At 43.4% G+C, this 25756-nt stretch overlaps 2 protein-coding genes across 3 annotated transcripts in view; one reads left to right on the top strand and one right to left on the bottom strand.

The window, feature by feature from the left end:
* The window catches only part of LOC142560756 (deubiquitinating protein VCPIP1-like), a 72137-nt gene extending 62964 nt beyond the window's left edge, over nt 1-9173 (bottom strand). For both annotated transcript variants that reach the window (XM_075673076.1, XM_075673077.1), the window contains exons 1-2: nt 8930-9173; nt 392-663 (exon numbers count right to left, since the gene is read on the bottom strand). In XM_075673076.1, the coding sequence (XP_075529191.1) occupies nt 392-629 (238 nt within the window). In that variant the 5' untranslated portion in view covers nt 630-663; nt 8930-9173. The remainder of the gene's footprint in view (nt 1-391; nt 664-8929) is intronic.
* LOC142560754 (uncharacterized) overlaps nt 7830-25756 on the top strand; it is a 39532-nt gene continuing 21605 nt past the window's right edge. Inside the window, exon 1 of the mRNA XM_075673075.1 lies at nt 7830-7990. Coding sequence (XP_075529190.1) covers nt 7982-7990 — 9 coding nt within the window. The 5' untranslated portion in view covers nt 7830-7981. The remainder of the gene's footprint in view (nt 7991-25756) is intronic.

Here is a 25756-nt window from a genome sequence, read left to right as displayed (position 1 = left end):
GTATTCCACCATATTATTCTACTTAGACTGCCCCCCTCATCTTATTCCTTTGGCCCCTTGGTTCTCTCTCTTCTTTTGTGGGTTAAATGCAGCATGATTCAGGCATGCAAGTTTTTTTGTTTTTTTTTTCAATGTAGTAAGCTTAATCAAAATCTGTACAAAGGCTGCCAAGGGAAAACAATTTCTTTGTTCCCATGGGTTTATATAGGAGCTCCTAAAGTGAATCTTTACTTACTAGGAGCTCTAGGCGCACAAGATGGACATTGTTTGGGCCCAAGATAAACCCCTAAGAGTGCAAGATTGTTTTTAGTGTGTAAGGCCACTATGAAATGACCGCGAACAAAGCTGTCCCTTCCCAAGCTCACAACATCCGAGGAATGTAAATGCTCACTGATGAGGATGTTTCGGATGAGCGAGTGGAAGGCGATGCCCGGGTTGGACACCTCCTGGACGTCACGCAGGGCTGTCCGGTCATGGCGCTGGCCGCACTGGGGGCACTCGACACTCTGGTCGTAGGACGGAAAGAAGAGGCGCGCACAGCACGCCTCATCGGGGCACGTTGTGCTCAGCACACGCGGCTGTGCGGGCTCTTTCGGTGCACCACCCCCTGCCGACGGTGTGTCCATCATCCTTGCTGCTGTTGACCCGAGAAAGCAGGATCAGCTGCACGGTGACAGGAAGGCAGCGATTCAAAAGGCGATCAGGAACAAACAGCCACTGGTCAACCACGAGCAAGCAAGGGAAGCCCCAGCACAGATGGCCTAGACTAGAGCGCACACAGGAACTAACGCCATCTGGAGTACTACAACACCTGATGCATGAGTGCAGAGTGAATGAGGAAAGATCTTGCACACACACATGTACACACACATAGGCAGCACTAAAGGTCACAAAGGCTAACCGGATGGACAACAAAATCCCAGGAATTATCATATAGATGCCTCGCCTTATAACTATACACGCTGCAGCCACTTAGAGCTATTGCCACCTCTACAGATAATGGCATGTCCCAGTTGGGAGATATCGCTCAGGCACCCTTTTGCTTTACCACATAGACATCAGCAAGTCCGTGCTTGCTCCTCCAAATGAGTCCGGCATGTGTGGCATAAGAAATATTCACCATGTCAATAAGCACTGGGCAGGCTGCCACAAGGCTGTACGACATCACATTATTTCAATCTCTCTCAAAAAGTAAAAGGTTGTGTGAGAATGAAAGTGTGCAACGATTTGGGAGCAGACCGATCAACAGAAAACTAAAGTTTACAGATATACCTGCATGGATTCTTGAACCTCAGAGGTGCATTTGTCCCCGTAACAAGGCAATGGTCCCTTCAACAGTATGGTGCAGTTTGTTTTGATGATGGTACTTGATGCCCACTTCCACATACGCTGGTCAGAATGTAGTATAATTAATCACACATTTGGTGCACCGACTACAATTGTGTTGTTGCCTTACTAGTATACCAGCATCGTACAGTTAAATTCGACTGTAACAAGCCCGGATGAAGTGAATGCATAAAGTGTGTAAAGTGCACTAAAGCCATAAACGGGTGTGGACTGGAGCATGCCAACATAATCTCACGCACTGAGACTGCCATTCTTAGTAATGCTGAGAAACTGTGCAAGGCCCAAGCAAAAATTAGTGCCTACTACGCAAAGTATTGTTCTGAATAAATATTCATTTCTGCTTCTTTTCTCCTTCAGAGATAACAGCTCTGGCTCCCCCTCCCCCAATTTGCATATGATGAACACATCACAAAAGTTCATTTATTATTGTTATAGGCAAGTATGGGTCGACTGAATTACCTGATATATCTATCTTTTGTGCACAAGCCTGTATGTCACAACCGGGCTTGACTGCAATATCAGATAAGATGAAACAGATGCAAACAACGGATAGTGCAGGGGCAGGGAGAGAGATGGATAGAAAGGTAGGCAGAGACAGAGGTAGCAAAAGACAGAAAGGTAGAGAACTGATGGGTAACTGTGCAAAGACGAGTACATGTGGATTTTGATAAACAATCATTAAATGATGACGCACAAAGCTGATTCCCTACTGTCACTCATGTGTAACATAAGTATCTGCGAGATACTTTTTTCTTTTTTTGTTTATACGGTAAAGCATGACAGCCACCCACACCCTCATTAGGACCCACCGACACCCAGAGGTTATAGTTGACACAATGCTTTTCAAACGAGTTCACTAATCAGAACACCACGAACAAGCGCCATGATACTGTCATCATGTCGGCCCACTCTGCCTCCAGGCCAACAGATTGTCAGTGCCGCATGGTTATTGGCTATGTTCATGCAATGTTCACAAATCTTTCCACTGAAATCTTTTTACAGTGCTACTAGAGATAACACATGATGTATTTCAAAGTAAGAACAATGAAAATCAGATAGAGTAGACTTTTCAAAGGCCTTTCACCATGTGCAACGGAAAAAGCTACATAATTAAACAAGAAACTTCAGCTGGTATTAGCAGACGGTCCCATAGTTGAAAGGATTGAAAAACTACCTCACTAACCACTCATGGTTCGTACAAATCAATAATGATGCCTCCAGTTTAGCCCCTTCGACATTCTGTGTGACCTGGGCCACTTTTTATTCCTTATATGCATAAATGACTTTCTTTCCAAATGTCATGTTATCGGTTTCTTTTTCTTTTTTTAGAGATGAGTGCACTTTGTACCACAACATCAATTCTAATAACGATAGTAAAATCCTAAATAATGCTCTGAAGTGTGCCTCCATTTGGTATCAGGAGTTGCAGATGGCTCACAATGTATAAAGAGCTGCAACATTAACAATAATTAGAAAGAAATAAAACTTACACTATTGATGACCCGCCCCTAACTCAGGTTTTCGAGTTTAGATATATTTAGGTTTAACCTTGCCACATGATTCCCACTGGGATGTGTATGTTAAAAGCATTACTTCAACTGCGCCAAAGCGACTCTGAGATGCTGAAGTCTCTCGTCTCAAGAGACACAAAGTTATTGACTTATTATTGCATGATGGTCCCAGTAATGCTGAAGTAAGTCACCATGATTTGGATTCCTTTCACCCAAAACTTACTTCACGATGGTGATTTATTGGCATCCTCTTTGAAACGGGGCAGTGACATATCATCACCTAGCGTGCTTGAGTTAGGTATGCTACACATGCTCTTCATTCTAGGACTTTTGTATACGTCTCTTTAATCTTTTTTCTCATCCTCAAAACTCGTTTACCTGGCTTTACCGCTGCCTATGTCTCTTAATGCATCCGGTCGTATCAATCTCTTTCCCGATTTTTTTTTTCCCGCCAGTACTCTAAAAACATCTCTTGCCTCTCTCGACTGCAGAGTGGTTGATGCTTCCAACCACTATAAATCCAAGCGCTTCGGGAAGGTGTACGCAACCTACGAGTCGCACTGGGTGAATCCCTTCACATTTCATTAGAATGTACCGAGTGGTCTCTGGATTTCTGCTGCAGCATACACATACCCCATTTTGTTGCAAATATTTGCTGTGGTATGTTTTTGTCCTGAGGCAACTAGCTCTAGCTTCAAATAGGAAGGCACTGCCCTTTGTGTTATCATGCAGATTTTCCCTTACAAACTCTTTCTCCCCATTCTTTGCATCTGATCCATTGTCTGTTTCTCTTTGTTTCTGATGACTTCTAGTTGTCTATTTACACTTTCAATTACCCTGTTCTTGGCTGCCAACTTTCTCGACCTCTTCCTCCATTCTGTATCCACGCTTTTCAGGTGCAGGTACTTGTGTGCCTTAGCCACCCATTTATTTTGATCCATGTTCCCAACTCTTCCTTCGAAACTTATTTTGCTCTGCGCTTTTCTGACTTCAAGAGAAGCCCAACCCATGTGACCCTGCACTGCCTCATTTGTGATTTTCCTGTGGGCTCCCAAAGTCAATCGGCCTACTGACCTTTGGTTAACATCTAACCCTGACAAGATATCCTATTTTAGGCATAGAATGGCATTTCTGAATGTTAGCGATGGCCCCATTACTCCTTTCCAGATGCTACGCACCACCTCATACTTAATGTGGCCCCAAAGTGCTCTACGTTTCACTACTGCTGCATTCCACTTCCCCTTTATTTTCAGATTATCTTGGTGGGTGCCTGAGTAAGTCGTTTCATCATTTATGCATACGCCGAGGTATTTACAATGCTTGACTATGGGTATGACATTGTTGAATTGGCACCACGTTACTGCTCTTCTCTTCATTAAACATAATAATTTCTGGCTTCACTGTGCTAAACTTAAGGCCTAGATTTGTCACTTCCATGCCACAGAAATTTGAAAGTGTCTGTAAATCAGCTGTATTGTCCACTAGCAGAGCTATGTTGTCTGCATACATCAGTCCGGGGACATTCCGTTGAACCATTTGTCCATTATGCATGTAGGATAAATCAAACCCCAATTCGCTGTTTTCCAGTCGTCTTTTTATGCCCTTAATATAAAGCACGAACAACAATGGTGAGAGAGAGGACATTCTTGCTTCAGTCCGTCATGAATTTCCACAACTTCATTACATTTTGTACTTTCAACAGCTCCACGAAATCGTAATCTATGCCTTCAAGAATATCTCGTAACAATTCCCTGTCTACGTTGTCGTAGGCTCCTTTAATACCTAGAAATGCAACCGATAAAGGCCTGTTCTGAGCTACTTAAATCTCTAAGCACTGAGTTAGTACAAACATACTATCCTCTAAGCATTTGCTTGGTCTAACCCATTATGTAGTTCCCCAAACACATCATTTTTTCTCCACCCACTTCAACAGTTCTAATTTTATGGCTTGCATTGCCAATCTATATATCACTGACGTTACTGTAACAAGCCTGTATGAGCTTGTCTTATCCTTATCACTTTTACTTTTGTAGATGAGGTTCATATTGCTTTCATGCCAACCAACTGGAATTTTTTTCATTCTAATCACTTGCTCAATGACATGAGATAGCAGTGCCTTGCACTTCTGACAGAGGTTTTTGGTTAGCTGTATTGGGATTTCATCGGGTCCTGCTGCCATGCTATTCTGGACATTTTCTTCTGCTCTTTTCCAGTAAAAGCTTTCAATGCTAAATTTTGATCTTTCAGGCTTCTCTGCTGTTGCTGGGTCTGTTTGAGTCTGAACTACGCTTCATTTCAGGCCTCAGCTATCCCTAATAATGTATGTGATGTACTGTACTGTTTGCCTCCTTCGGATATGTTACAGTGTTCATCCCTCACAACTATTTATAAATATTTAGTTGGAGCTTCGAGTGCTCTTATATGGTTCCAGAATCATTTTGGGGTGCCTTTGTCTCTTTTGCAAATATTATGCACCCAACTTTCAGTTGCACATTTAATTCTCTTCCATGAGCTCACTCACCATGCTTTTCTTTTCTCGGTATTTTTTCCACATAGGGAGCACCTCTACATCGTGAATCCCAACTTATTGGCTTCTCGATGATCCCTTGACACCTGTTTGCTCTCTTCTATAGCTTGCTTTATTTTCTTGTTCCACTACTGATGTGGTTTCCTTTCTCCAATCTAACAATTCTTTTGTCGTGTCTGTTTTATTTCCTGCTGCATAACACCTACTGGTTCCTTATATTCCCGGACTGTTGTAGGAAAAGCCACCACTTTCTTCTCTATGTTTGTTGCGATCTCTGCTATTTGCTCTTCAAACATTTTTAGACATTCTGAGTGCTATTGGTTGGATACCTGACTACGATACATGGCTGCCTATTTCTGCATTGCCACAGTACCTGTACACGACACTTATTCTCTGTTAACAACCGTAACATTCTGTTCATCGCACAGATCCAGCACTAGAGCACCGCTGTAATCAGCATACCCGTTTAAATCCTGCATGTACGCATTCATATCTCCTACTAAGAGCACCTGGTCTAATTTGGGGAACTTATTAAAATTGCTTCTAATGCAATCAATCAATTCTTTATTTTTATCTCTGCTATTACTACCTACTCACAGGTAAGCTACTCCAAGGCAATGTTTTTTTGCCTTCCCATGTGCTGCTAATTCATAAATGCTCCTTACATGTCTCTTTTACCCTTTGCCACTTCATACCTCGCCTAATAAGCATGCCTACACCTATGCCTTTCCTTGACCCAGTCATTCTGTTGCAGCCTTCCCATGTGAAATTGTCAGTAACAGGCGGCTGCTCCAAATCTCGTAGATGCGTTTCGGTCAGGGCGTACACGCTAATAGCTTTGTCAGTCAGCTGCGTTTGCATTTCCAGCCACTTTTCCTGCTTGCGACCACCTTGCATCCTTACGTAACAAATTTGACCGTCTATACACTTATCCTTTGTGCGCCTTTCCTCAACTCTTCAAGGTCCAATTCTGCTCTTTGCTGATATGTTGCTATATTCACTGGCCTAGATGGTAGTGCCCTCTGATAGTGATGAATTAAACTGAGGTTCCTTTTTCTTGATTTTTGTGCTCTATCTGCATATATTACAAGCTCATGAACTGAAACTCTATGGTATCTGAATTAAACTGAGGTTCCTTTTTCTTGATTTTTGTGCTCTATCTGCATGTATTACAAGCTCATGAACTGAAACTCTATGGTATCTGAGCATCCGTGAAAAACGTAAGTGTGAGGTGCATCAGAGGCGTTGTTCTGCACTAGCAGAGCGTCAAGTTCATCAAGTTCACTATGAGTGGAAAAAATGGAAGAGACAGTTGCAAAGTCAGCAGGGCAATGTCTGATTGCCAATAACTTCACTTACATGGAACCAATAAAAAAAACTATCTCCAATAACGTTTTTTAGGGGATGGCCTCAGACATCTTCCAAGTGTTTCTTAAGATGCCGTGGGACCCCTTAACCATTTTATTTGCAAGTGCAGTTTAATGTGAGGACAAGCTATTCGGCTAAGTGTGCAGCAATGTACTAAAAAGCAGCTAAGAACCATGCAAGGAGTTGTGCAATGCATTGCAATGTCGTAAACTATGTCGGACGCATACACAGCACTGGTCTATGGAGCAAGCACATAGCGTAGCTCAAGGCACGATAGTCTGATGTCTGCTCTTTGAACCTTTGTGACAGACACTTGTCTCAGTCAGTCACATTAAAGGACTGCAAAAAACCCCCCAGTATATTTTGAAGAGTATTGAAGAATACACATGCATCGTGTGCCGAATACTAAGATGATCATCAAGGGCGAAAACAGCAGTGCTGCATAAAGCAGGGAAGCACAAATTAAAAAAAAAGAACAATCCTGTGCTGTGCTCCAGACTTTCCTGGTTGCTTCACAGGCCATGACAAATACAGGGTTCTGCATACGACCTCAGTAGGGTAAAAGTTTCGAATCGGTAACTTGACAGAGGACAATAGCACCGTGACAAGAGCTGGCTGTGTGTTTCGAGAAGGGACAGGGGTTCACCCATTGCAAGTCACCAATTCTTTCGCGAAATTGCCATTCATTTGGCATCATGCAGAAGGCGATTAGGGGCAGACAATGGAGGAACATTTCGTCTGGGGAATTGGTGTGACCCATACCTTTCGCTACACTTCATGGACTTGGGTGAGAGTTATGCATCTCACCTTATATGCATCTCAGTTTCTCATCTGGATAGCATGTTAGGCACATTGTCAGGCAAACCTCTTCAGGATTCATTCAGAGTCCCTATCTCTCAAGTAAGGAAAAATCACAGGTGCAACATAAACAGATAGGAAGACAGTTGTATGGATTTAGAGGCCAAACGTTTGTGCCTCATATTTCACTGAACTTAAGGTGAACAAGCAGACTTTGGAAGGCAATACCATGTATTGAGGAGCCACCTGGTGGCCTACAAGTGCAACATAATGGTCACCAAGTGAAGGGATGTGCGGTCACGAGTGATAGAAGATTAGGCGGTATGACAGGAACTTTGCAGGCACACGATGGATTCGGCGGATGCAAGACCGAGGAAAGTGAAAATCGTTGGGTGCAGCTTTCGTCGTGCAGCGGACATTGACCACGCCGATGAAAAAGGTACTAATGCTGGTGACGTCACGTATACGAACGAGTCAAGACATGACAGGGAGCACATGTTCGTGTCCTCGAAACTGCGCGCATGTCAACTGAGGGGATTTGTGAAAGGGCCGATCACTATGCTGCTGAATTTATGCGCTGCGTTGTAACGTCGCGACTCGTACTAACTATTGGACCGTTTAACACGCCGCTGTCAACGTTCCATACGCACTTCCACAGGAAGCACTCGTTAAGGAAAACGGGGATGAGGTCTCCACTTTACCGAAGCGGCAGCGACAAAAAGAAAAAACAAAAAGAGCCGGAAAAAATTCAGCGTGCGTCAAGTCGTAAGCTGGTTTACTAGCACAGGCCTTTATCAATTCGAGAACTTTACCCTTTCAGCCAACGGCATATATCGCTATTGGTTCAGGCTTTCTCGCCACCGCCTTGCCGTAAGGTGTTTTGGACAGACGAATACAAAAGACGTACGCCCCCAGCTGAACCGCAGACAAAAACGTAACGCGGGTCTCTCAGTGGAATTGTCACATGTAAGTGAGCTTTATTTACGCACGTCTTCGCAGCTTTCTTATCGTGGCGAGAACACCTCGCGATGTTCTAAGGAGGCGAAAACAGGAAGCGCGCTCACGCGCGAAATGCATAACACCACAAAACGAGAACACAGACCGCGGAATTCCTCTGCGAGTTTCTTCCGTCGGGACACTGAAGGCGTGCTCCGCAAACAAAGCGATTTCAGATGTCGCATGCGACGACGCAGCGACTGCTTTGAAAACAAAACCCTCAGCATCGCTTTAAGTCAATTACGGCGGCCAGCGAAAAGCAGAAGTTCCCAACCACTAAATCCCGTTTGTAAACAAGCTCCGCGTTTGTGGGCCACACGGCTCGGAAAAACACTCGCAAAGCCTTCACGGGCTCATTTCTGCTCCCGCGAACAAAACTTACGCCAGTAGCGACAATCGTGAAAGCTGCAGATGGAAGTCCGTCGTATCCATCTCAGTGGTGACTCGTCCGTCCCATGACAACTGAATGATGACCAACGTCCCCACACGCACACGCTAGTACGAACGGTGGGGATCCAACCAGCTGGGAAAATGCGGTTATCCAACAGGGGCACCGGAAAATCTCCCAAGCTCCCGAGTCACCGCCACAGCAAAGAGCGACGCCAGGGCCCAGGCGCTTTAGGGCGCATTCGAAATACACTGTCAATGTCATCGTTCAGTTTCCATGTCACTTTATGTGACGTCACTAACGCACCTCTCCAACCTGCTCCAACCCCTCCCCGCTTTTTCGTTTCGCCATAAATGTTCGTTTTTGCAGTGCTCACGTATGGAATACAAGAAACCGAAACCTCATAATTTCCACCCGTCAGAATTGCTGAACCTAACGTGACTAAGTGGTAATTATTTGCTGCGCACACTTGTGAATCACTTCTGATTATTGATAGTGTATTATTTCTTAATAATTAGGCACGTTTTTGGGTGCTTCTGGCATAAGACTTCATTCTATCGCCCGTATGGAAACGTTCTGTGTGAGACAAATACTTACACCAACGCAAAGTCAGCTGCACATAAGATTCTGCGTAATCAGCCTCGTACAGCTAGAGCAACAAGATAGCAGCACATAGCAGCGATAAAGCAATCTTTCCTTCATCCGTCGCTGCCGCACTGCAAAACGGCAGTACAGACGACAAGGCGAACGCGCCAGCTAAACAAAAAGTCAAGTCGAAGCCAACAGGAAAGCCAACCTTTTGGGCCATTGGTTTCAGTTTCGCTATTGCAGAGGAAACGATCGTTTTTATGTTTTTAATTATAGTTGATGCGACAAATGTGAATATTAGAGCACGTTCCAAAGCATCAGATTCGGTTGCTTGCGGCGCGCTGTCTCTTGTGCGGATCTTCTCTGCACGTTTAAAAAAAAAGAGAGAGAAAACCCGCGAAATTTGAAGCGAATCGCTGGGGCGGCCACCTAGCCGTTTTCAGCTGGCGCGTCACTACAATGTTGATGCTTCCCTCAAGCGCACTGCAAGCAACCTGAACGTATTCTGTGCCCAACCTGGTACTTGCAGCGATTTGACGTGCGCCCTATTATGAATATCTTTAAATAAGTGTAGTTTGCCATTGTGCTTGAAGCCATGGATAGGGTACATTTGCGATCGACAGAAGTGCGCATTATCAATATGACGGGGCTGTGAAAGCAGCTTTTCGTCTGTCCAGGCTTTGATGCATATTGGTACAATAATTCTTAGTAACTTCACGAGCCCATAATTTATTCAAACTTGGTATCTTTCCTTGAATCAAATACGTTTTTTTTCTCCTTGTCAACACGGTTTCAGGAAGCACTTCTCTCATGAAACGCACTCCTTTTTACTTACGATCGTTTTGGAGCTTTTGACAAAAATTTCATAACCCATTGCATCTTCATCTTTTTAGATTACGACACCGTGTCACACAAACTCATCCTCCTAAACAGGAGGAAACTCAATATAGATCATAATATCGTAGACTGAATTCAGTGATTTCTCACCAACCGCTTACAGTACGTTCACGCTAACGATTATGACTCCCTACTGTTCCTGTTACTTCAGGCGTCCCAGAAGGATCGGTTTTGGGCCTATTATTATTTCTTATTTATATTAATGGCTTACCTGTCGGCATTAACTCTCGCATTAAACTCTTTGCTGGTGATTGTGTGCTTTATCGTGTAATTAATAACCCACAGGACGTTTCTATCTTGCAATCCGACATTGACGCTATTTCTAACTGGTGCGACAAGTGGCTTATGAAGCTAAATACTTCAGAATGTAAGATCGTGAGAGTAATGCATCACAATAAAGATATAACGGCAACTTCGATTATACCTTAATAACTCCGCTTTAACTCCCGTTACTAGTTACCGCTATCTTGGCGTGCATGTGACTCACAACCTCTCATGGAATATACACTTTGAACACGTAATTAACAACGCTAATCGCATGCTTGGATTTCTACGCCGAAATTTTTCCTCCGTTCCCTCCGATTTAAAGATTAAATTGTACACAACGCTAGTTAGGTAAAAATTAGAATATGCTTGCTCTATTTGAGACCCATCTAGCTCCGCAGCGATCACCGCCCTTGAATCCGTTCATAACCGCGCTGCCCGATATGAGCTCTCTGATTACTCTCGCTACGCCAGCATTTCTTCAATGAAAGCTGAGTTAGGTCTACCGACACTTCGGTCACGCCGCAAGTGCTTCCGCTTAAACCTCTATCACAATCTTTTTTTTTCAAAACTAACTCAACACTTAAAAATTATCTTTTTCTCCCACCAGATTACGTGTCCTCGCGGATTGATCAGAAACTCAAGGCTAAAATTCCTTTATGTCGCACTAACCCTCGCCATGCCTCTCTTTTGCCGCAAACAAGCAGTGGTTGGAACCACCTTTCCGCCTCCGTCGCTGCAATCGAAGACCCTGCCGCCTTTAAAGTTGCGATTAACGATTTATTGTTAGAACACTCCTCTGTGTAATACCCTCGGGTCCTCAGAGTATTGAAATTAATTAAATAATTAAACATTATTGCGCACGCTCGGTTCCGTCTGCATATATAGTTACGACAGATTAACGTTCCCACTTTCCTTCCTCAAATTTCCGGCATCCATCTGTCTCCCTTTACTTGAATGTCTCAGTATCGTGGAATTACACAATCAAAGCAAATAACATTTTTATTGAGCACGCGCAGAAAACGTTAATGAGTAGATATAAGCATCTCTTTATTTTATTATTTTTTTTTGGCCTCACGCACCAACAGCTTTTCAGTTCTGAATAATCACCCTACACTTCCATCACTCAGCTGCATACGTAGTCGTACCGACGTCCTCTTTTCGTACAAAATCATTAATGGAATTATTAGATGCGCTGGGGAGACGTTAAAGATCCCCTGGTGGTCAAAATTAATCTGGAGTCCCCCACTACGGCGTACCTTATAATCAGATCGTGGTTTTGGCCCGTGAAACCCCGGAATTCATCATCGATTATTGCATGTACGGGTCTACTATCTTCTGTTTCACTGCAAGTTCTGCAGAAGACTACCACGGAAACAGACCCTTCCACGTTACTGCCTCCAGTTCTTTCTTGTTTTTGTTTTCTCATTTCATTTTTTATCCCATAACTTCTTGTCGTAGTTGTCTTACACATTTTAGCACAGAGACCTGTGTTGCTCTAAGGAACAATAAATTATTATTATTATTATTATTATTATTATTATTATTATTATTATTATTATTATTATTATTATTATTATTATTATTATTATTATTATTATTATTATTATTATTATTATTATTATTATTATTTTCATTTTTTAGATAAACAGCCTTCGTCACATTTACTATGGCCCATGCATAGTAGGGGCCAATTAGACGGTCCTTACTTTGACCTAAGTGAAGCATTTGATGTAGTTTGCCATGAGCTCCTCGATCATTACAAACCGCACGCAAATGGACGTATGCCTCCTTCCATCACTCTCCTGGTATATAACACCCAAGCATTAGATCGTGCTTCGTTGGCATTAATGGAAAGAGCGCTCTTCTCTTTGGGGTCACTCAGGGATGCGCTCTTGACCATCTTCCTGCTGTTCATAAAGGACATTTCGTCAGCAATTCCACACTCTTCGTTTCTTATATACGCTAACGACTTAAGGCTATTTAAGAGTGTCAACAGTGTTCGCGACTTCTTTGACCTCCGAAAATACTTTTTTTTTCTTCACTCTCAAACTGGTGCAAAGACAATGCTGCTCTTCAATATTTCCAAGGCTATGGTATCAAGTTATACATGGAAAACACAACATGAGCAATTTTTCACACATCCTTCAGGATGCTCCATTGCCCAGGGTCGATGAAATGAAAGAGGTTGATGTGTACTTCGACAAAGCTCTATGCTTCTTTTCGCACACTAAATGTGCGAAACAACCTGCCCTTCCCGCTCTTCCTCTGTGTTTCAGAAGAACTTCAGTTTGGCCTAGTTAGTGTTTACTGCATATCATATTGACCGCAAATAAAGATGGGGACAGCAGGAGCGAACACATAAACACGGGCGGTATTTTTCTTTTTTTTTTTTACCGCCCGTGTTGTTTATGTGTTCTCTCGCGCTGTCCCCGTCTTTATTTGCGGTCAATATGATATCATCTGTGTTAAATTTGTCGTGTTTCGCATGACTTCCTCTCGCCTGCTGACTTTCTGAAACTCTATACTAATGTGTGCTGTCCACTATTAGAGTATGCCTCTGTGGTTTGGGGCGGAACGTGCAAATCGAGTTCTGACCTCATTGAATGCGTTCGGAATAAGTTGACATCTATTCTCCAGTATATCGCTTTTGCCGTCCTGGCGACCATAGTCCCAGCCCTACAGCCCTCACGTATATACCTCAACTCACACCTCCAAAATCAAGATGTACTGAATGAGACACTTTGTTCCTCTATAAAGGGGTTCGTGGCACTATACGTTGCCCGAAGGTTCTTGTTCATGTACAATTTTCCGTACCGCAAAAGTATACCAGGCAGCATTCTGCACTTTCTGCGCGGCCTTGTTGCATTAGAGACAGTCCTGTGGCTCGACTAAAAAAATGTAATAAGTATTCTGCCTATATTAACATATTTCAGAATTCATCGCTTGTGCTTTGTGTATATGTAGATAATCATGTTGTAATGTTAACTCACTTTAACTCGCACGCTTCCTCGTTGTCTGTTCCCTTGTTTCCTTACCTCACATCTATCCTATCTATGACTATCCCTTTTGTCTTCTCTGTACGTTTTGCCTTGAGCAGAGCTTTTTAAGTGCACCAGTACGAAGGCTATTTAGCTGTTCCTGGACCTTCTAATATATATTTGATTGACTGATTGATTGATTGTTAATATTATTACTGTTACTGTAACTGAGGCCGGCGCACGATCGGCTCCGTCTGCAGACTTACAAGAGATTTCCGTGCCCACACCCCCTTCCTCAAATTGTTAACATCCATATGCCTCCCATTGCTCGAATACGCGTTGCTATTGTGGAATGGCACAATCAGTTCAAACAGCATACTAATTGAGCGTGTACCAAAAAAAGTTCAGGAGCATATGTAAACATCGTTTTCGGACCTCGCGCACCAACAACTATTGAAATTCAAATAATTATCCTACACTTCCGTCACTTAGCTGCAGACGTATACATATAGTCGCACCGACGTCCTCATTTTATACAAAATCATTCATGGAAGTACTACATGTTAGGATCTACTAGCTTCTGTTTCACTGCGGGTTCCGCAGAAAGACTACCACGGAACATAGACCCTTCCACGTTCATACCTCTTTCAGCGGACACTCGCCTCTCCGCAGAATGCAAAGTCTGCATAACTGACATTTTCTTCATCTTGATGTCTTTCAAGAAGCGTTGTCTTCTTTCTGTTCCTAGCGTCGAAATTTCTCTTGAGCCTTTTTTTAGCCGCGCTCCTTCCATGACTTCTCATACTTTCTCTCTCCTTCCGTACTTGTTCTCCGTCTGTCAAGAAAGTTATTGCTATAGTATTCTTGTTCATTATGTAGCTATTTATTCCAGTTCCTTTATTGTTTTTGTATTTTTATATACTAAAGTGAAACTTTCTTTGCCTCTTTTTTCAACTTTTCTAATGCTACTGCTGCTACTACTGTGGCTGTCTTGCACGTCAAATCGGCGGGTGCTTCAGAGCGTTTACATACATGGAGGGAGCGTGGCAGAGACGAAAGGCAACGCGAGAATTTCGTTCGGACCTTTCCATCGTATCGCATGTGCACAAAGCCCTCTGGAGCTCCCTGTACATCGCCACATTAGCCTCTTGACAGCTGACCCGTAGTGGTGGTGTAATGGTTTTGGTGTTACGCTGCTAAGCCCGAGGTTGCGGGATCGAATCCCGGCCACGGTGGCCACATTTCGATGGGGGCGGAAAGCAGAAAAATTCACCTACGATTACAATACTCCCTAATGCGAAATCTGAGGGCAGCTTTATACGTGTTTTCATTTCGCGATATATTGAGGCGAATAGTTTGAGAGAGACATGCAGCAGAGTCAGCAATTGGTCGAAAGTCTGATCTGCGGGTCAAGCGTATCGGCTTTTTATACACGACTCGTCGAATGTTCCAATGTAATCGCTGATGCCGCGTGACTTCCAGAAAATACTACAAAATTCGCGTCGCGCATACAATCATATTACAAAACAATCGCAAACCATGACAATCTAAAGAAGCGCGAACATGAGCAAACCAAACAAGAGCGAACAAGAGCTGACGCGAGCAGACGATAGTACGAAATGAGCGGTCCGGCTGATACCAGATACGAGTACGCATCGAGCGGTCGGTTGGGTCCACATGACACCGGTTTCCCGCGCGCACGTCACTGACGGCGCCGCTCTCATTGGTCTCCTTTTGGAAATGCGGTTGTTTGCTATAAATCAGGGGTACAATCAGGACTCAACAGGAACCAAAGGTCAGTGGGTCGCCTTGCATTGGGCGCTCACGGGAAGACTACAAATGAAGCTGTGCAGGGTGATATGGGCTGGACTAGTTTTGAAGTGAGGGAAGCTCGCAGTAAAATTGAGTATGAAGAACGGCTGAGGAATATGGAAGAAAGTAAATGGGCTGGGAGAGTGTTCAGGTATCTGTACAGGAAAAACACTGATTCACAGTGGAGGAAAAGAACTAGGAAGCTTTCCAGCAAGTATGCGGCCTGTAGGGTGGACAACACAGCAACAAAGAAGGTCAAGCGGAAAGTCAGAGAGGCTGAATTAATCTCATGGGTGGCGGCAATGGAAAAGAAACCTGCCATGAGTAACTACTTAAGAGGAAAAAACGAAATCAGGAAAGAAACCATTTATGATAACTCAAAGGGAAGCTCATTACTTTTCGAAGCGAGATCGGGATGCCTTAGAACACGCACCTATAAAGCGAGATATAAGAAGGAAGAAGAATCATGTGCTTGCTGCGGTAAAGCTAGGGAAACTACGGAGCATGTTTTATTAGAATGTGAAGGCGTCTACCCAGCGGTCGATTTAGGCACCACTGGCCTCCTTGAAGCCCTTGGGTTCAGAGGGAGCAGTGATAAAGCAAACATGTCTGCAATAGACATTAGTAAGAGGCGATTGTAGGATTGGTGGAAGAAAAGTAGGGAAACGACAAAAGACGGAGACGTACAAGAGCACAGTTCGCAATAGGGAATCAGAAAATTTGGCCGTGGTAGTTCATAGTGGTTTTTTTTTCATTGTTTAACTTAGGTAGGACATTAGGCAGTATAGTAGAAAGAGCTTGGTGGCGCAACCCACCGCCCCGTTCCAAAGGGGACGCTCATAATATCCATCCATCGATCCAGCCGTTCGCGGCTCACGTCTTTCATCTCCCGCTCCGCGTTCGCTCTCTCATTTTTCGCTGTGCTCGTTCTGTCGATTACGCCGCCGGCGCCGCCGAAGCAGAGGCTTGACGCAGGAACGGGAGCTGCGCTCTAAAACGCTCTTGTACCGTGCATTGGGTGCGCGTTAGAAAAATGTAGTCTGAGTTAATCCAGAGACTCCAATACGGCGTGCCTCATAATCATATCCTGGTTCTGGCACGTAAAACACTAGAACTTATTTTTGATCTCTAGACAACTGTAATTATCCGTGACCTCCCCGAAAAGCGTAGCAGCAACTGCAGCGCTCACTAACGTGCAAGTCCAGAAGGAAAGTAGATAGAATGATAGAATGGACGAAAGGGAGGCAGAGAATGGGTACAACCGACGCAAACGAGTGAAAAACAGCCTTGCCACTCTTCGCTCGCAGTTTCCATACACGGGGGAGAGGGCGGGAGAGGGAAAGGGCAGACGTGAGAAGGCGAGGAAACGCTACACGACAGGCGGTTGCGGGCGAACTGAAGGTACGGTACACATATATGTTTCTGTCATTTCGGAAAAATAAACACACGGCAAATTTGTCAAGCGGACAACTCACACAGGACGTGCAGAAGCAGCAGCCGCATTGAAGTGCACCGTAGGGTCTAGGCAACGCTGCGGAAGCGGTCGCACGTCAGATCAACACTTCTGTGCCCGCTGCGGTATCCTTGCGACTACGGCATTGCTCGAGGTTGCGGGTTCGATTCCGAACACGGCAGGCTCATTCCGACGGGGGCGAAATAAAAAAAAGATACGCTCGTGCGCTTAGATTTAGGGATACAATAAAGGACACCACGGTGTCTAAATTAACCCGGGGTCCGCCGCTACAGCGCGCGTTATAAACCGATTGTGGTTTTGGCACGTACAGCGCCATACGCCAATTGTATTTCAACACTATACTGCCGCGATGCGATGTGCCATGTGAGGCAATGACAATGCTCAACCCCATCGTAGGTTATGAACAACGGCGCACAACAACGTCTCAAGCAAACAGGTATCCGCCGAGTGCTCCTTGTACCACGTAGACAAACACCAGTGATGCTCACAAAGTAACGCTTAGCATCAACTCGCCACTCTCGTATTCGACTGAACGTCGAAGAAAGCAAACATTCGCCGTCAACACCACCGCTAATTATCGTCAGTCAAAGCAAACAGCCAGGAAAGCCTCGCTTACATCGACCCCCGCAGTGCGCGGGATTTGCATATATATATATATATATTTTTACTTTTGTTATGGTTTTTTTTTGTGCACCCGCACCCAGTCCTCGGTGTTATTCCTGGACAAATTACACTAATAATAATAATAATAATAATAATAATAATTATTATTATTATTATTATTATTATTATTATTATTATTATTATTATTATTATTATTATTATTATTATTATTATTATTATTATTATTATTATTATTTATCAAAGGGCGATCTTGCCAGATTAGTGTTTAGCTTCAAGGTTCAAGGTAAGGCCGCTGGAGTAGATGGCATATCGGCGGCACTGTTGCAACGGAATTTTGACGCTCTTGCGGACATTGTGCTCTTTCTGATTAACGATTTCTTAGAACATTTCCGTCCTGCCAGAAAATTTGAAGACAGCTATTGTAATACGACTGTTCAAGGGAAGTCAGACGAACGCAGTTGAGAACAATGGACCGATCTCTGTTTTGCCAATCCTTTCCGAAATACTGGAGAAATTTCTATTTGAATGCATGATGTCCCGCTTAAGCAAATTTGCTTTCCTTTCAAACCGGATATACGGGTTTATTCCAGGAAGGGGCACCATACATCTTCTGGAGGAATTTGCAGACCTGTTGTACGCAGCGTTTCAGGAAAACTCGTTTAGCTGCGCTCTCATTTTAGATGTTAAGAAAGCTTTTGATACGGTTAACCATAGCGTTTTCTTTTTAAGAAAAACTTTACTTACTAGGCTTTCGACGTCCCTTGTTTGCCATTCTCAAGAAATTTTTGAGCGGTCGTTTTCAAATTGTTAGTTTAAACAACCAATCAGGATATAGCAGCAAGCTACCTGTGAAGGCTGGTGTATACCACAGGGATCCATTCTGTCTGCACTACTCTTTAATATATTTACAAATTACTTGAGCTTAATTAGTTCTAAGTGCTTAATATTTCAGTACGTGGAAGACACTGCTTTGCTCACAAGACATAAAAACTACGAGACAGCAGTTAATGTGTTGCAAGGAAAACGTAAATCATGTAATGAAATGGTTCGCTGAGGACGGAATTTCAGTGAACACACAGAAAACCAAAATAATATGTTTTAGAAATCCGTTACAGACAGCCCTTATAGACACACAAGTATTTTTACATGATCATGATTCTCTCTCTTGTCGTTGCGAACCCGTTGAATATGTAAATTCGTACAAATATCTCGGGGTGGTTTTCGATAGCAGTTTATCATGGCATGACCACTTAGGCTTACGTTTGTGCCAGGCTACGGAAGGTTTCATGGTTACTCTTTAATATCAGATCTTTGGCTCGAATGTATGCGAAGAAAACTATAATTTATGCCCTTGCGTATAGTGTTCTTAGATACGGAATCACCTTATTTGCGTCATGTCCTTCCCGTTGGTATTGCCGAATTGAAAGCATCTTAAAAAACATGTTAAAGAGCGTTGCGTATAATTGTCATATCCCGTCCGGGGCGGACATTTTCCGGTTCTTACGTCTTATTCCTTCATTCCATTCTCTCTTCGTACAAACTGTTGTTCATCGCCACTTTTGGAATTCAGACTTTTTAAATTGAATATGACGCTAACCGGAAGTTGCGAAAAACCATACGATATCATGTACCGCGGAGCTTAACAAGCTATGGAAAGACAAGAAGCTTATGTGCCGGACATTTTTAATGGGTTACCAAAAGAACTTTTTGCTGTATCCTCTATGCGAAACCAAAAAAAAAAAAACGCATTTGAAAACATTGTGTTGATTGTTGCATTCTTCTACAGTTGTGCTTAGAAGTATGATACTAGATATTTTGAGTTTTCTTTCCTTGGAGTTAGCACTGCTGTCCTTGGTACTGGTTTTGTGATTGCTTTTTCTATTTCTTCAGCTGAACCTATTGTTCCTTTCAATCAATGTTCTGTTTGTTGTTGCCATTTTGTTACCTCTGCCGTAAACTGCCAGGCCCAGTCCTTCAAGCCTCCTGTTGGCTTTGACGGGCCTGAGCCTCTCTGTATCCTCTACAAAGTGTCAATAATAATAATAATAATAATAATAATAATAATAATAATAATAATAATAATAATAATAATAATAATAATAATAATAATAATAATAATAATAGTAATAATAATAATATTATTATTATTATTCCTTAGTGACGCAGAAGCTGTGAATGTGTCCTGTGGCGATTTCCCTCTTGCCAAGCCAGATAAATATCCCCCCCCCCCCCGCCGCTTCATATTTCCTTACAATTCGCGATACCTAGTAGCAGGGGATTAAGGGATACAGTAACACCTCTCTCTTTTAATTTCTCAAGCGGAGATTGTTGCGTGGGTCTTTACCACTATCTTAATAATGCGGACTGGTCTTCAGTAGTAGAAGTAAGAGATGTTAATGAGCAAGTCACGGCATTCACGAATATTATTCATGATGGAATGAAGAAGCTTATACCACTAAACGGTGCTAAACGCTCTAAATTTCCCCACTTGTTTTCTGTTGAACTGAAAAAAAAGAAGCTTTAAAGCTTAGAGGCTGTGCTCACAGGAAGGTACAGAGTGCAAATCAGGAACACTGGCATATAGATTTTAATATGTACAGGGCACTCTCTAAACGTCTTTACAAGCGTTATCATTCCATCTATATAGCTCACGTGGAGGCTAGTACTTCTAAAAATTCAAAATCTTTTTGGAGACACGTTCGTGAACAGTCGTCCAACAATACGAAACAAGGTATCTCCCTACTCAGCGTCGACAGCCAACCTGTTCCAGATGTCTCGGGCGCCTTCGCCCAACACCTCGGGTCCATGTACGGCGAAGGGTGCAGTGTAGTAGTTAGTGAGCTTTATAATCACCCTTCCCTAGATTCAAGTCTGTCGGTCTCAGAGGACCTTGTCTTTAAGAGCATAAAGCACTTAAAACCACCTTTTTTCGTGTGGTTCTGATGACATTACACCTGCTTTGATTAAGCCGTGCGGCGCCGTGCTTGTTCCAGTGCTTACTTGTATGTTTAATTCTGCTTTAAAGACAAACACATTCCCAAAGGCTTGGGATGTAGTGCGGGTCGTTCCCATCTTTATGTTAGAGGTATTGCTAGCTGCGAGTAACTACAGACCTATTTCTCTCCTGTGCGCAGCATCTAAATTATGCAAGTCAACTCCACACTCAATACTTTCAATCCTCTATTAAAAATACTATCATTCCTCAGCAGCATGGTTTCATATTGGGACGCTCCACAACTACCAACCTTATTAGACAGTTTTAGTACTGCGCCATGACGATACGTACGCAGCACGCAAGTGCTTTGAGGAACGTAGGAGCGCGTGTCACGTTAGGGCTCTTAGTTCTGCGAAATGCCTACGTACATGTACGTAAGCGGGCGAGCGCGTTGGCCGCGTCCGCCAGTATACGTCGAACCGTCGGTCGAACTGTAGGCGCTGTTGATGTCACCAACGTGATGTAACGTGTGGGCGCGTTCACGCTGCGTCGAACCATGTTTAGGCCTTTAAGAGACTACCTCTAATACGGATGCAACGCATGAATCGCATCAAGAAAAATAAAGACCGAGTGCTCGCTTTCTGGGGCTGGCACGGTCATTTGCGGCGAACTGCGCCAACACGAGGTCGAGCCTTTCGCGCAAAGAGCGCACACTCAACACTTTCTCAAAATTTACACGTTCTCTTAGGATCTCTTCTAAGAGGTGAACGGCGAGAGCCTACTCTTCCTCCTCTCATCATTCGCCTCTTTCTCTTTGCCTCTTTTCTTTCTCTTTTTTCTTTTAGTCATTACCGCTCACTACTAAGCATTTTTGTCATTTGTAATCAATTGTGGTCATTACAAGCCGTCTTTAGACATGTTGGTCATATAACAGTCATTAGTGGTAATTACTAGTAATTACTAAGCATTTTAGTCATTTCCAATCAATTGTAGTCGTTACAAGTTGTCGTTAGACATATTGGTCATTTCGTAGTCATTAGTAGTCATTTCAGTCATTACTACTGATTACTTGACATTTCTAGGCATTTCTGATCAATTTTGGGCATCAAAAGCCGTCGTTAGACATATTGGTCATTTCGGAGTCACTAGTAGTCATTACAAGTCATTAGTAGTCATTTCAGTCATTACTACTCCTTACATGACATTTCTAGTCGTTTCTAATCAATTTTGGTCATTACAAGCCGTCGTTAGACATATTGGTCATTTGGGAGTCATTAGTAGTCATTATGAGTCTTTAGTAGTCATTATTAGTCATTACTAGTCATTAACCTCTACCAATTTCTATTATAACATTATCATTCACTAACTGTCACTACCAATCATTTTTCATTCTTTAATCTGTCTTTAATCTGTTTTCATATGGTGCGATGACGCTTCGGCGGACATTCCTGCGGTCAGGTCTGCTGACACAAACTTCACCATGAGGATATAGTTTTCGCCTTAAAAACAAATTCCCTATTTTTGCTATGCATTCCCACCGTGCAGGATCCGGGAATGGCTTCTGTGCGTTCACGTAGCAAAGCCAAATCATAGGCCATTGAAAAGTACAGCCTTCCGCTGGTCGCCTTTGACGCTGCCATTTTGCGAAACTCTTTTGTCTCACGCTCTCCCGAAAAAACGAGAACCACGAGAGCAGCACGCAAGGCTCCCTACTACGCACGCAATAATCGGATGCTTGCGTACGCATCGACCGCGTACGCATCACATACCGTTCGTGTTGCGTTCTGCACATGCGCACTAAGCCGAACGTAGCGATCTTACGTACGCAAAGCCCTTGCGTACGCAACGTATGCAATACTAGGGAGTTTTAGAATAGGGGCCCCGGGGCCCCAAAGAGCTTTGCGGGTGTTAGCGTTGGGGCACGTCGGAGTGAAGAGATTTAGAATAGGGTTTTACGTTTGCGGATAGCGTCTTGCGCTGACAGCGCCACTACGGTGTCAAAGAAAAGCTATTAGAAATAATTAAATAAAATATACCATTTTATGATAGGAATAATAATTTTGACTTGAGTGTATTCGCGTTTAATTACAATTTAGAGGTTATTCTGTAAGCAGCAAACAATTAGTTGCGCTTAGTTTTGAGCAAACCAACTTTACTAGCCTTCACCAGCCAAGGCCTACGAGCCATAAAATCCACAATCGAATTCAAAATCAGCGGCGTCTAATGAGTCAATCTTCATAACACACGCTAGTTGAGAAAAAGCGATAACCGCAGTCACTTCTCCTAGCTTGCGAACTTCACGCGTTACCGCGAATCGAACCCAGTTTTGTGCTAGGTTAGAGCCGTCGCTTCGATGGGTGCCGCCATGTTTGCCGACGCAAAGCTTTTGGGGCCGCTATTCGGGCTCCCACTAAATCGGTAAAATAGCAATCCCAACGCAAAACCCAAACGCAGTTTGCGTCTTGCGCATGCGCAGTGGCTTCGGCGCTATTTCTTTGGTGCCCCAAAACGTTTGGGGCATCTATTCTAAAACTCTCTACTAAAACTGTCTATTTACTTCACGATGCATGCCTTTCAAGCAGCGTGTAAGAAAGGACAGCTGGATGTTATTTATTTTGACCTCAGTAAGGCGTTTGATGTTGTATGCCTCAAAATACTCCTTCAAAGTTGAAACAACTTGATCTGCACCACTCTGTCACAGCGCTGATAAGAAGCTACCTACGCGACCGGTACTGCTACTTTAGCGTAAATCGTCAGTCGTCAGAACTTTTTGCGGTTACAAGTGAGGTTCCTCAAGGGTCTGTGTTGGGCGCTCTTCTTTCCTCGCTGTTTATTAACGACTAACGACGTTTCGGCAGTCATTCAGAACTCTTCAATTTTGGTATGTGCTGGCGAGCAGGCGACATATAACGTCTATTCAGAGTACCTGCATGGATATTTCTATGCCTAACTTTAATATTTTCCTGAAAGGAGTTGCAGAGGAATTTCAATAACTGAAGAAAAAGACTCATATCTGTTGTGTGTTCTGTCATTCTGTAATCCTCTTTTTGTGTCTCCACTTTTGCTTTGTATTCACTTCGCGTACACATTTATGGTGTTAAACTCTGCATTCGCGAAATTATTTTGTGTGCGCGCGTGCGCGCGCGCGCGTGCGTGCGTGTGTGTGTGTGTGTGTGTGTGTGTGTGCGTGCGTGCGTGCGTGCGTGCGTGTGTGTGTGTGTGTGTGTGTGTGCGCGCGTGTGTGTGGGGGGGCGTGCACTGTTTTGCCGAGTGCGCCAGCACCAACACCCACGAGGTTGTTCCTGGGCACTTTAATAAACACCTTCGATTGATTGGTTGATTATTATTATTATTATTATTATTATTATTATTATTATTATTATTATTATTATTATTATTATTATTATTATTATTATTATTATTATTATTATTTAGGAGTACTGGTTTCGACTGTATGCTTTGAGTAGGCTGGCTCATCGTCTATAATTCACATCTTCCATGTGCCCTCACAGTCCCCTTTTACATATTTTTTCTTTACCTTCCCCCTGTGAATAGTAGCTGAAGAAGGGACCAAAGGCCACCCTTCTATGAATAAACTTTCCCTCTATATGATGGAGCGTTTATCTTGATCTTGCCTTCGAGTTCTCCGCTGTATAGCTGTGGAGCCTCGCTTCTAACTTGAGTGCGTGAGATCAAGCTACCGCAAGCTATCAATTTGCTGGTTCATGCCCACTAAAACGGGCGTATTTAAAGATGTTAGAGAAAAACTAAAGAAAAAGTTATCCTTTAACAACCTTAGGGGTAATAGTGCAGCCACTTCGATCGAAGGAAGACCATATTTACGAGCCATATTTGTGGCCATATTTATGAGCGTACCTGGTCATGGGTGAAACATTCAAAACGTGGCGACCAGGGAGTCGCTTCCGGCGCATGATGTACACAAAGGCACGACCTTCGAGACTAGTTTCGGTTATTATTCGTTGGTACAGTAACAGCAGCGGAAGAATTCTATGCTGACCTGTACAGTACCCAGAGGAGTCAGAAGACTTCCATTCGAAGCAGTAACGAACACGATATAGAAACTCCTCCTATAACTATAGCGATGAGGTCAGAAGGGCCTTGCAAGAGATGAAACGGGGAAGAGCGGCAGCGGAAGATGGAATAACAGTCGATTTAATCAAAGATGGAGGAGACATATAAAGGAAGAATTCTATACTGAGCTGTACAGTACCCAAATGACTCAGAATAACTCCATTCGAAACAGTAATGAACAGGATACAGAAACTCCTCCTATAACTAGCGATGAGGTCAGAAGGGCCTTGCAAGAAATGAAACGCGGAAAAGCGGCTGGAGAAGATGGTATAACAGTCGATTTAATCAAAGATGGAGGAGACATAATGCTTGGAAAAACTGGCGGCTCTTTATACGAAGTGTCTATCGATTGCAAGGGTCCCAGAACACTGCATAGACGAATGCAAACTTTATACTAATCCACAAAAAGAGAGACGTTAAAGAAATGAAAAAAATATAGGCCCATTAGATTACTGCCGTTATTATATAAAATATTCCCCAAGATAATCTCCAATAGAATAAGGGCAACACTGTACTTTAGTCAACCAGGGGAACAGGCAGGCTTCAGGAAGGGATACTCTACAATGGATCACATCCATGTCATCAATCACGTAATCGAGAGATCTGCAGAGTACAATCAGCCCCTCCTTTGTTTATTTCACCTGTGAACAAGGCTCCCGTGTGGGAGCCGAAACGTCTTCTTTTCTTTTAAATATTTATATGGTCGGCGAAGTGCCCCGGGTTTTTGTTTGCCTTTTAACCAAGCTTACACGGTTGATAAAACTATAATATTCTTAATTCGTATATCTATCTAGTAATTTACTATCACAATCGTTGCTTTCGTCTTTAGGGCGAAACTACGACTCTTTTTTTTCTAATATGGGTTCGGTTTTTTCTGCCGCTGTGACAGAACAGGGAAAGAAGGAGGGGTTTCGCAGAGGCATCGGGGGAGCCCCGGGGTGCCTATTCTGGACATCGCCAAATTCCACCATTTTGAACCAATCAGAGAGGCCGTGGCGGGCCTCTGGGCCAATCAGCGTCGACAAGACAGCGCATTCGACAACATGGCGGAATTTGACAATGTTGGCAATGGCGTATTTGTGCTCCTGGTAGAATGGCCTCTTAATTCCTGGAAATTATGGGACAGGCGTTTAAGCACGGGCTCTCACTTATTT

The sequence above is a fragment of the Dermacentor variabilis genome, chromosome 10 (assembly GCF_050947875.1).
Source record: "Dermacentor variabilis isolate Ectoservices chromosome 10, ASM5094787v1, whole genome shotgun sequence".
In the NCBI taxonomy this organism is placed as follows: Eukaryota; Metazoa; Arthropoda; class Arachnida; order Ixodida; family Ixodidae; genus Dermacentor; species Dermacentor variabilis.
Note: the sequence above shows the minus strand (reverse complement) of the source record. Positions and strands in the feature narration are given on the sequence as shown.